The sequence below is a fragment of the Alligator mississippiensis genome, chromosome 15 (assembly GCF_030867095.1).
Source record: "Alligator mississippiensis isolate rAllMis1 chromosome 15, rAllMis1, whole genome shotgun sequence".
Taxonomy (NCBI): Eukaryota; Metazoa; Chordata; order Crocodylia; family Alligatoridae; genus Alligator; species Alligator mississippiensis.
The window spans coordinates 18,968,798-18,981,104 of NC_081838.1; the positions used below are offsets into that span (position 1 = coordinate 18,968,798).

Consider the following 12,307-nt stretch of genomic DNA (forward strand, 5'->3'; position numbering starts at 1 on the left):
CTGTTTTATTGTGCTTCACTGATTGCTTACACCCCCATTTTGAGTACTGTCCATTTGTTACAATGAGTCTTGTTGGACCTGCCACTTAAGCAGATGTGAGAAACCGATCACTCATACTATGCCAAGCAAGGTCATCTTCATGTTCACACATAATCACACTATGTTAATATGCAAACAGTAAGCAGTGGGTTTTTAAAATTCATCAGCCAGATGAATGTACTAGTTTTGAACTTTTACTTACATGTTTATCTGTAAGTGGAAAGATCTGCGAGTTGCTTGGCATAGCATCAGTGATCAGCTTCTCACAGCTTCCCTACTGCTGTAGCAGCAGGTCCAATAAGTTAAATCTGTCCCCTTCCCCTCCTTAGCGGGAACAGGACCAGTGCTGTGTGCTACTGTCTTTATGCACTATCCTTTCCTCTGTCCTGTCTTGGGGACAAGCAGCAGTACACATGTACTGTAGAAGAAATGTGGGTAAGGGGGGCTAGGATCCTGGAAGGGGGAGCAGGACAAGGCTGGTCAGTTGGTTCGGGGCCAGGTTTTGCTCCTAGTGATGTCCAGGTGGTGTGAGCACTGTCGAGACAGTACTTAGGAATTTCAGCTTAAACGCTGAATGAAGGAGCAGCTGATGTGTGCCATGTCCCATTTCTCCAGAGCATCGCTGTACTACCTGGCCTTTTGGAGAGAGAATGAATGGGAAAGGCAAGGTGGGAAACTCCTGGCGAAGAGTGGGTCAGGCTTCTGCCATGGGAGATGCTAATTTGGACCTTGTATAATCTCTGAAATGAAATACTCTGTGAAAGGTGTCAGCTCTTGTAGTTATGCGTAACACGTAGTGCTCCAGAGCAGAATGGATTATATAGACATTGGTGCTGATCAGGAGGCACTTGACTGAAGTTTTTGATTTCCCTCTTTTTGTTTTTAAATCCCACTTTGGATAGACTGTGCATGAATACATGCTGGAACTCTTTACAAAAAAATCATCTAAATACATTTCCTAAGTGTTTGTACTATTCCCTGTTGGTTATAAAGATATTTTCTTCATGGAAGGAAAATAACAGCTAGTGCTCTGAGTGGCATTTTTTGTGTACAGAGCAAGCAAACTGAAAAACTCGGCATTGTAGTAGTCTCAGTTGTTTGTAACTCCTGTGGATATGGAAACTTACTTAACAAAGGAACACAGTCTCTTTAGGAACTGCTTCCCTATTGCTATTCTAATTAAATTACTTTTCAGGCCAGAAACTGTCAACTGTTTCTGTTACTCCTTGAGTAATATTGTTACTCTTCTTGTTGCACTTGCTATGGCTACAGTCTTCCCTATGTGGCAAAGAAGCATGGACTAATTTATACCATAATTTCTTTTCAGAAACTTGAAATAGCAGGCCTCTGAAACTAAGTAATTTTTTTAAAATAAAAATGTCATTGATTGAACAGCCAAAACTGCAAGGCCTTGTGTTTATTTAAAAGCTGTGAACGTGTCTAATGCACATATTCTAGGTCAAATTTTGGCCTTTTTTCCATCTAAGATCACACAGCATTGCATTTCTGATCTTTTACTGCTAAGTGCTGTCAGAGAGGTCTTTCTGGTTATAGGATCCCTTAAGTAGTATCACATACTACGAAAACTACAAGCCAGTCGCCTGTTGTTTATTCTGCTTTTAACCAGCTTCAGAAGAGAAAGTGGATATTGCTAGGGAAATGCTAGTATTTACCTAATGTTTTTATTCAGAGGTGTTGAAGCAGCCTGCAGAATGAAGTTTCACAACAGATACAAGACAAATCAGTATTGTATCCAATTAGCAGATCAGCAAATGGAGGCAGGCAGGGGAAAGGATTTCTCAGTTACACAGCAGATCTTTGGCAGGTCAGTGCACAGAACTCAGGAGTTTTGATTTCCAGTCCTGCCTGCCTTGTTTCCCCTGTGCCATTAAAGCAGTCAAACACATGCAACACTCCTATCATAAGTGCTACTGATGATAACTTTTATTCCGCTATGAAACTAAATGATCTTTTTTCATTTTTTTAGCTGCTTTTCCTCATCGATTGAATCTCTTTTACCTGGCCAATGATGTCATACAGAACTGTAAAAGAAAAAATGCAATTGTATTTCGAGATACTTTTGCAGAAGTGCTTCCTGAAGCAGCCTCATTAGTGAAGTAAGTGAAGTGTTTGTCGATTGCTTTTTTTTTTTTTTAACAGTAGCATAAAAAGTGTGAACGTACTTTCCATTTTCCTTTCATATCAAGCTACTCGGAAGGGTGAAGAATATTTCAGGGATTCTGTCTTACTTATTCAATATGGTAATTGTGGATCTTAAAAATGTCTGAAGGCTATTGATGTGTATATTTATTTCTTCTTGCTTACAGAGAACAGAATTTCTTTCATTAGATCATTCTGTTCCAAAAATATACTTCTGCATGCAATGTTAAACATCACCTTGAGGATATTGGAGTACCTCAGTTGACACAGTTCTCTTGTACAGAGTTCATTACATGGGCTTCATGGGCTCTTCTGCAGTTGCATAGTGAAACTTTAATATGCAAGTTATTGCTTGAGTGAAAACATAATTCCTTCTCCTATAATTTCATTATCTGTAAAGCACTATACTGTATTCATTGTATAAGCAAGACACAATTCCAGGACTTTGATTTGCCTAGTAAGAGTTTACTTTTCTCAGCTGCTGTTTTTTTGAAGCGTATTTTAAAAAGAGTTATTTGAGGAAAGATGTTGTTATAGAGAATTTTTTTACTTCAGACGTACTGGCAACTCTCTCTCCCTGTGATTTATTTGTATCTCTCAACTGGGCCTGTGCCAACTTATTTCATAGACGTTAACGCTGGAAGGAACTTCGTGAAATCATTGGTCCAGCCTTCTGCCCTATTTTCACATTTCTTTATTCTATCCCACAAAATTGACTGTTATTTATAAATGTTACAATATATTTTGGAAATCTCGTTAGATGAAAACTTTTCTAATGCTTTTCACTTTGCATTCATGTATCTCATAGTCTTGTTAATCAAAGATCCTCATTTTCACAGCCAGTTTGTCTGTTCCTGCTGCCTGGGCTTGCAGTGAAGTTTAAAGCTTAGTTTGTGATTTTGTATTGACTTCTGTGGCAGTGACCTTGTACCTAGGGGAGATGAGCAATTTGTACCCAGAAATAGTAGTTTAAAATAAAAGGATCTGTTTTTTAAACATGAGTTGGTACAAGAAACCCAGATGCTCTGAGCGTGCAACTTCATACTGGAACAATTTGAGGCATTTTATTTTCACTTTGAGGTCATTTATATTTTCATCCGCTTCCTTTGATTAAGCATCACTTTCTTTTTAAATGCAGTGTGACCTGTGTCTTTGCACCTCCACAAAGTGGCTGGCATTGTTTGGGATTTGTTAGCTAGTGCGTGGCTCCCATCATTTATTCCACACAAATCATCCCTTGAACAAAGGATACCTTCTGAGAGAGTGGTTTCAAGGGTCAGTGAAGAGACCATCATGGATACCATCAGTCTGCTGGCAGTCACTACTGTAAGAACATGGTCTAGTACACTCCTGTTCTTTCAGTCTAAAGAATTCAGTGCTGAAATGAGATGCGCTCACTCTCTAGGTGTTATACCTGTGCCGCTTTTTGTATCAGAACCACAGCTTTGCCTAGCTGTTGAGACCTGGCCCACCTAGATGAATTTTAACACACAGTGGGCGCATCTACACAAGACGCTATGTTGTTGTAGCTCGTTGCTACAGCAGCGTAGTGTCAGTGGGCATGGACCGATGCTACTGTGCAGTAGCTCTTTGCTGCTGTGCAGTATCATGGAAAAAGACATATGCAGCATCCAGACTAAATGACTACACAGTAACAACTGCACAGTCCAGCGCACGTGTAGATGCGCCCAGTATCTTGGCTGTTTTCCATTGATTTACATTTAACTTTATTGTGCCACAAAATTGCATAGATCTGTCTTTCAAAAATGTGCACCCATTCAGTTACATTAAATAATGAACTCTTTTTGACAGATTCATAAAATATAATCAGTACTCATCACAATACAAGCAGGAAGACCCCAAAGAAACAAATGTAAATGTAGCAAAATAGATAACATCCTAGTTTTGTGTACTAGAACATGTATGTGTATTTTACACACACACACACACACACACACACACTTTAGGGTGCACCTAAAATAACTGTATCATTGTATCCCTTGGATACTCTTAGCTATTGTTGACTAGAATATCCAAAAGCTTGAGGTTAACTTTCCTACCTGCTAGTTAAGTAGACCATTGTGCGCTATTCTTTCTGAAAAAGTTTTGCCTGACAGAGCACCTTAAAGGAATGAAGATGACTGTCCCCAGGGAAAGATTTTTAACCTTCTTGCTCTGAAAGGTTCTTTGGTGCCAGCTGCCATGAGATTCCTTTGAAGTTAAGTTTGCAGTTGCATGAGCTTTCATTTGTATTTCCAATTAGACAGTTTATTATTCTCAACTCTTCAGTTCTCTAAGGTAGTTGCTTCTAGGCAAGCCCAAAGTGGGGCATAAGCTTTTATGCTGTCTCTTGAGGTGCTTTATTGTTTTACTGGTAAAGTATTTATACATGTTCTTTAATTAAGGTTTGCTTTGCTTTGCAAGGAGTGACACTGCCTGCAGTGAATAGGATGCTTGCAGCTAGTTGCTGCTACTCACTTTTCTTTTCTCCATATTCTTTTATAGAGCTGCTTATTCACCTTCAATTTCTTTATTGATTCAAGGAGCTCGGAGCCAGGGGACTTTTGAAATGACTTGATAGAAATAAAGTTTCTTTGTACATAAACCCAGATGGTGCTGCTAAACCTGTACAGTACCACAGCTTATGGAAAGGTTTTTGGAAAGCCATTGACATTAAAGGAAAAGTTACTACTTGTTTTTTCTACTTGGGTAGGGAATTTGCAGAAAGCAAATATCTCTATGGGTAACTTCTTTTTCTTAAAGAATTGCCTTTTGTAAGAGGGATCAAGATGTCAAAACCCCTTCTGACACTGAACATAAAAAGTGACAAGTTTGTAAATGTCAGTGATATGTTCATGTTCAGACGAATGGACAATCATTCCTCTCATGGTACCACCATAATCTAGCTTTGTCTGAAGTGTTCTGGTTCCTGGAAGCTGTATTCTTTCAAAAGTTGACAAACATAATAAGTGATCAGTGCTCTGGAACCTGAGAAAATTGAATTACCTTATTTTGAAAGGCTGCTTAAAATGTCACCTAGATATTTTCAGTCAAATAATAAAACTAAGGTGATACCAAGTGCTCCTTGAAGTATGAATTCTATCTGTATCAGTCACCATCCTGCTGTTGAGTCCCTGCTTTTACAGTCTGATCTTCAGAGGACTTTTTTTTACCAGTTTTATGGCAGGGCTTGAAGATCCTGTGTACTAGCATGGCTAGTTGCGTAAAAGATATCTCTGTCCAAGCCGTTCTTACTGCCATTTCATAGCTTCATGGATGTTAGGGGCTGGAGAGGACCTCACAAGATCGTTGGGTCCAGCACCCCTGTATGTGGGCATTGAAGGAATATAATAATTGTATTTCATTATAACATACTAATCTGCTTAATACACTTCTAAAAATTTAATTTATTGCTTTTCCTGTTTTTGTTTGTTTTATTTCATTCTTTCCTAACACATACACGCTTATATACCCTATTTTCTTTACCTCTTTCCTTACAACTTTTCTTAACCTGTTTCTTTTCGAGAGGTCTCTTGCTATTCCCCTTCTAATATATCTCATTGATCTCGCACATCCAACCATATCTCCTTGCACATTTTACTGAGAACAGGAACCAGACTTTATACTAAATTAAAAATAAAGGACTCCATTTCATCACATGAAAAATCAGGCCAGTTGCAAAGTTTCTAGAAAAGAGGATGATGCTTCAGTGCATCTTATGAGACTTTCAGATGATAGGAGTCTAAAATCTGAAGCCCACCCTTTCAAGCCCTCTGGTTGTTGGAGGGGAGAGAAATCTTTTAATTTAATCCTCTTCACCAACTCCTGTATTTTGGAACTACCTCCCCAATGTGCATCTTCCCTAAACAGTGGAAGAAAGAAATTCAACCACAAATTCACTGCCCTCCCCAGAGTTTTGGAGAACAACTGCAAAACTGATGGGTCTTAGTAATTTCACTCTAAACAGCAGCAAAAGCATTAGAAATGTTTGCTCCACAACCACAGACATGCACAATTTAATTAAAAATGGGGTGCTTCAGTTGTGAAAAAATTGGTAGCCTTCATCTGGGAAAGCTTTCTACACACCCTAAGAGAGTTGACTTTTTTTTTAAAGTCTGGATTGAATATCATGTTCTGCCCTCTGACAGTCACGTGGGGCTTTATTGAAGTAACAGGAGCGCTTGCCTGCCCATGAGGGTAGACCTTGAGAGTTTAAATCTTACAAGATGCCTTAACATTTTGAGAATGGGTATGGGTAGAGTTTGAGGAACATTTTAAGCTCCCCAAATCTTTTCTAATAGCAAGGGTTTTTTGTAGGATGCCTCTTTGTTTGCTTCAAGTTGCACAGTAGGATTTTCTTACAGTGCTTTACAAGATGTTCTGAGCCTTTATTTGACTGGATTGTTAAACAAGCTGCTTTTGAATGCATGGGAGATGCTTCCACTTTGTACTGTGAAAACACAAACAATATTTTTATGTCATTTGCGCAGGGATCCATCAGTCTCTAAATCTATAGAAAGAATCTTTAAAATCTGGGAAGACCGAAATGTGTACCCTGAGGAAACCATTTTGGCTCTAAAAGAAGCTTTAAGTAAGTTATTTGGCCTTTGTTTTTCTTAACATGTGAACTTAACTTAGTATGCAAGCTTGTTGTAACTATAAATAGAACCGTCTGAAGTCACTAGAATAAAATACATTAATTAAAGTTGTGTTAAATGTACTAATTGCTCTTTCTGGGTTTCCAGGAATAAAAAAGAAAAAAAAAGCCAAAGCTAGTATGAATGAGTGTTGCTGTAATTTACCGCCTGATTCTTGCATCTAAAGTAGGCAATTCAAAATCCTTTATTTGCATCAATAGCGTTATGCCAGCTGAGAGCAAATTTGTGTTCAATTTAAGGCAACTGTTCAGCCTATGAGTTCCAAGTGCCTTGCCTGTATCGAGCCTAGGTGCAAACTGCATGAAACTTGTGTGTTTGACTATCCCTGTTGCTGGGGCTTGGGGGCATCCAAATTCAGTCTGAGGGGGCAGGTATAAAGATTCCATCCAGGAAGGGCAGAGAAGGGAGATGGAAAAACCCTCTTTCCAGTTTTAATGTAATGGATCGTAGTTGTATGTTAGTGGTAAAACAGCAACCATATTAGAAAAAAATATGGAAACACCACCTATAGTATAAAATAGTTTAGTGGCCCTCAGATACTTAAAAATACCAACAACAAAAAAACCCTGAGATCCAAAACATTACCTGAAAGCATGCACCTTACATTAAAACCTAATATTTTAGTGCTTGTTGTTTTGATTGGGAAAGATTAATTGGTTACCATTTTCCCGGTCACATCATTAATGGCTAACCTGGCGTCAGAAAAGCTGCTTGAAATTTGTGTTTAGGGGAGAATTGTGTTTAAGGAGAATGCAAAACTCCAAACTTCAGTTAATTGTTACAAACTGAAAAAGTGAAGGGAGTGGGTGATCTGGTAAGTTGGGATCTTATGGCATTTTGTTAGAGAGTTGTTTTTTTTTTAATATTCGTCTCGTATCTAAATTTGATAGAGTAAATATTTAACTGTCTTGCAACACTTTGGTTGATGCAAGTCTCTTTAATTTAGAATCTGAGCAAGTATAAATACCCATTTTAAGCTAAAATGCAATTTACTGTTTACCTTGAAGTAATGTGTTGTGTTTTCCTGTTACTTTGGCCAGTCACAGGTGATCAAATTGTCTGAGAGTTTAGGGAACAAATTATTGTAAGCCCTGTCACTGTTGAATCGTGTTCTTTTAGAGGCGAACAGACAATTGATTTAAAAATAAAATGACCATCATGAAAGTTGCTGTATTCCTGAGTAAACATAGCTTCTCTTGGGCATCCAGCAGCTCATCTGAGAGAACTGGTCCAGGTATTTTAAAATAACATTTATGTTAATCTTTTACCATACAAACATATGGCACCAAAACCAGAGCCTCTTAAAGGAATCCCATACTGCAGACTGCAAAAAATGAAATGTTTTCCAGGTACCACTTTCAAAAGTCAGAAGCAGCTGAAAGAAACTCTGAACAAACAACCGAATAAGCCATGGAAGAAATCTCAAAGTAAGGAAACAATGTCAACTATCTGAACTAATATAAAAATGCCTTCTTCAGGAACAGAAGAAAGTCTAGCACAAACTGGACTTAAAGTATGAGCAAGCATGTGTCTTCCACACTTGTGAAGTTCCTTACAGACCATTGTGTAAAGTACCAAGGAGTTGCTGCTAGAGAACCACTTTTTTAAAGGAAGGAAATGGCAATAAAAGCTTTAAGAGAGCAAATGTTATGAACAGTAGCAAAGAGATCTGATGGAACTTCTTGGAAACTGGCATTAAAATATTCCAAGATGAAGAGAAGACAGACATAACTATGTGCATTGGCAACAGTAAAACGTGGTGGATTGTACCTTCAAGTTCAGGAGTACATCTTCAACAGCAAACTAGATGATAGGATGCATGGAATCCTAACAGTTGGGCAGTTCAAATAATGAACCATCAACTGTACACTGTCAGGAATACAGTTTCGTAGCTGGAACTACATTTACAGTGTATCTGTTTTTAACCTTGCAAAAAGCATACTAAAGGAAAGTCTTGAGTTGGCCATAAAGCAATATGATAGTTATGGTGCACACCACTATGTTCAAGTTCTAAGTCTAGAAGAATAAAAAGAAAGGCCAGGGCTTTTGGAAACCTGTATTACCAGGAAAAAAAAGATTGTCACAAGATATATATGGAAAAAAAGTTCCCTAACAGAATGATATGGAAGTCAGCTTGGATGAGGGAGTTAACATTTCTTACGTGATCATCTTACTGTATTTTTTTTTTTATGGTTTTAGTATATCATGAACTGTGATTCCATATTTTTTTCTCAGTCAATAATGAGGTGTTTAGAAGAGAAGTGTAAGGGAATCTTTAAGGAGGGAGAACAGTTAGTCCACATAAACGAGCCGCAAAAGTGATCCATCATCACAAGGAAGTACTGAGCTGAGCATATCAGCTCTGTGTCTGGAGTTCAGGTAATAGGATTACTCTTCTTTTAAAGAGTTAAACTACTGCTCAGTACAGTTTAGAGGATCAACCTTTGCAAGGAATTGTCTATACAGAAATAAAGCTGGAAAAGGATTGCACAGTAATTTTTTAATAGTACATGCACATGTGCTCATTTGCTGGCTTTTAAATCCTACTTCTGTGCTTCCCAACATGTCAGTCCTAGTTGACTGAAAGGCAGAAGGAACACTGTGTGAAGGGAGAAGTATAATGGAACAGCAACCTGTATGTCTTGAGAATATTTTTGTTGCTGTTAGTCTTTAACCAGTGTCTTAATTTTTTTATGCGCTTTTATTCCAACAGCGGCCACAAATCCAAAGGCTGCCCTGAAGTCTAAGATTGTTGCAGAATTCAGAGTAAGTTTTACAAATGTCTGTTTCTGTTGCCATAACCCTGTTCTTGGACTGTTGTTATTGTGAAGGCTGGTTTGTCATCCAAAAATCTCTAGTGCTTGTTTGGAAGCTGGAACATGCAGTGTTGAGTTGTTTGGCCATTGTGCACCTCAACTACAACCCCAGTGGGGCTGTGGAAAAGGCTTTCATCATGTGTACACTGATGGAGTTTGAAAAGTTTTAACCCACTAGTTATGGAGGTAGTCAGAAAACATAAGAGCATAAGCAGTGCCATATTGGGATAGACCAGTGGTCCATCTAGCTTAGTAGCTTGTCTCCAGCAATGGCAAATAGTAGATGATTTAGAGAGAGAGTAACTGTACAGAGCACGTCTAGAGTAATCCATCCCCTGTCCTGTCCATCCTGGCATCAACATACGTATGTCAAAGGCTACATCCCTGACTGATCTGTTAAATAGCTGCCATTTCCAACCTCCTGTGGCAGTGAGTTAAAGTACTTCCTCTTGTTAGTTTTAAACCTTCCCCTTAAAAATTTCTGACATACAGTCCTTCAGATGCAAAATGACTTTGAATTCAATGCATATCCAAACAGCCCCTGTTTTAGGAGGGACAAAGAGTCAAATAGAGACACATTTACAAAGTTATAGTCGCTGTGGTGCTCTTATGGCACTTCTAATTTTTAATGCAAAATTTACAATGTGAGCTATAGTTAGAAAAATATTTTGTTGTAAAAAATGTTGTATATTGAAAGAGACATGATGCATCTTCCCTTCCTTTTTAAGTTATTAGAAGGGAGACGTTTCACTTCTTGCTTAAGAATGAAATGAAGAGCTTTTGTAGCCATTTTATACGATGCAGAATTGTTTTGATGCACCGTAAACACAGACACTACCAGGAGTCATGTCTACACTTTAGAGTTTGTCAGTACAGAGCTTTGCTACCAAAACTGTCTTAACAAAGAGGTAGCCTAAACCACTGTCTTGAATGGAATGAGCAATACCAGTGAAATGCCTTTTTGCCATCTTAGCAGTCTTGGTTAAAGATGTGGAGGGGAAAAAAGGTAAATCAGCTTTTAACTGCTGCAGCTAGGCCAGTAAAACTTTTTGATAGACATCAGACCTGGGTTTCTAATCACCTTGCTCATTTTGCTTTAATATGCTGTGGATTTAAACCATACATCTCTGAATTTACTGTGGCACTTGTGTGTGTTGGGGGGGGGGTCGGGTCTCTTGAAATGCAGATCGGTTTTTCAGGTATGTATTTATTTCTGTTGCTTATGGGTCTGTAATGTTAACTTTGCAAAGTTAGGGATTCTCTTCTGTGGAATGTGATGAGGATGCTGTTCTTGGTTTTTCAGCCACAGTCCCTCATTGATGAGTTGCTGTTATATAAGCGCTCAGAAGACCAGATAGAATTGAAAGAGAAGCAGCTTTCCACCATGAGAGTGGATGTTTGCAGCACTGAAACACTGAAATGTTTAAAAGGTACAGGTAATGTTTGTTCTAGTTGTTGTAATCACAGGAAACCAAATATATATGGTAATATATATAAAATATATGTACTAAATCAGTCTCTCTCTCTCTCTCTCTCTCTCTCTCATTTATATTTAGTACATATACTTCCATTCCTTTAGTCATTTCCTGTTCCAACAGATCCTATGTTTTCCATCTAAAATAAGAACGCTAAATTCCATGAAAGCACAGTTAAAACCTCTGAAAATTTTTTTGACCCTTTTTAATAAAAAATAAAATGGTAAAACAGTATTGTGTGCTGATGCTCAAGTGTATCAGAGACTGGAGCATTGATACTCCTCTCTTTTTTTGAATTGCTAAATCATAGAGATTTAGCGATTCAAAAAAATCACTGGAAGGGAACCTCAAGTGGTTGCACCTACTTCAACCTCCTGCTTGAAGCAAGATCATCCCTATCCAAACCATCTCATGCAGTGTTTGTGCATGTTCCTTTCACGTGCCACAGAAGCCAGAAATGTCCATCATATCTCAGTTGTATTATGTCAGCTGCCTTTGAATGTAAATAATCACCTTTCTTGGTTTCACACACAGTCATTCTTCCAGTCTTTCTCTGGTTGTTCTTGTAAATGAAAGTAAATAGGGCTTCCAGAATTGCCTTTGTCTGTGTTTTCCAAATAAGTTAAAAAGGTTTACAGTGACCTTCATGTCTGAAGCATTGAACTTCAGGTTTCTTGTCAGTAACATTTTTGTAACAGCTTCAGCTGCGAGGCTGGAATGTGATGTCTGATACCAGGAATCTATTTCCATTGCCTAAGCCAGTAATTCTCAACCAGAGTATCACAACACCCAGGGGGGTGCCTGGAGAGCCTTCCAAGGGTGCTACACAGTATTAGCACTGCTAGGTGTGCAAACATGGTTCATAAGATAAATCCAGAGAGTGCAAATAGGAATCTGTAGCATCAAAAGCATTCTGACTTTTGTGGTCTTTGAGTTCTTTGCAACAGAAGAATCTCTCTAATATCTGTAGTCAAAAAACTGTAGTATTTGTACTAAAAAAAACAACTAGTTTCTGTAGTCAAATGAGTGACAGCTAAGAGTTGGCATTTCTGAAGTGGTGCTTGGAGTCTAACAAGGTTGAGGACCACTTCTCTAAGCTAACAACCTGTCTGTAGCTCTTGTTCTTTGTGGTTTGGCCGCTAGAGGGGCACAGAGCTCT

General features: G+C 38.4%; 1 protein-coding gene across 2 annotated transcripts in view; it reads left to right on the plus strand.

The window, feature by feature from the left end:
- The window catches only part of RPRD2 (regulation of nuclear pre-mRNA domain containing 2), a 33,090-nt gene that overhangs the window by 9,964 nt on the left and 10,819 nt on the right, over positions 1–12,307 (plus strand). Inside the window, exons 2-6 of one of the 2 annotated variants that reach the window (XM_006273292.4) lie at positions 2,027–2,156; positions 6,690–6,790; positions 8,207–8,284; positions 9,571–9,623; positions 10,977–11,103. In XM_006273292.4, the coding sequence (XP_006273354.2) occupies positions 2,027–2,156; positions 6,690–6,790; positions 8,207–8,284; positions 9,571–9,623; positions 10,977–11,103 (489 nt within the window). The remainder of the gene's footprint in view (positions 1–2,026; positions 2,157–6,689; positions 6,791–8,206; positions 8,285–9,570; positions 9,624–10,976; positions 11,104–12,307) is intronic. The other variant, XM_019477355.2, reaches the window with a different exon arrangement.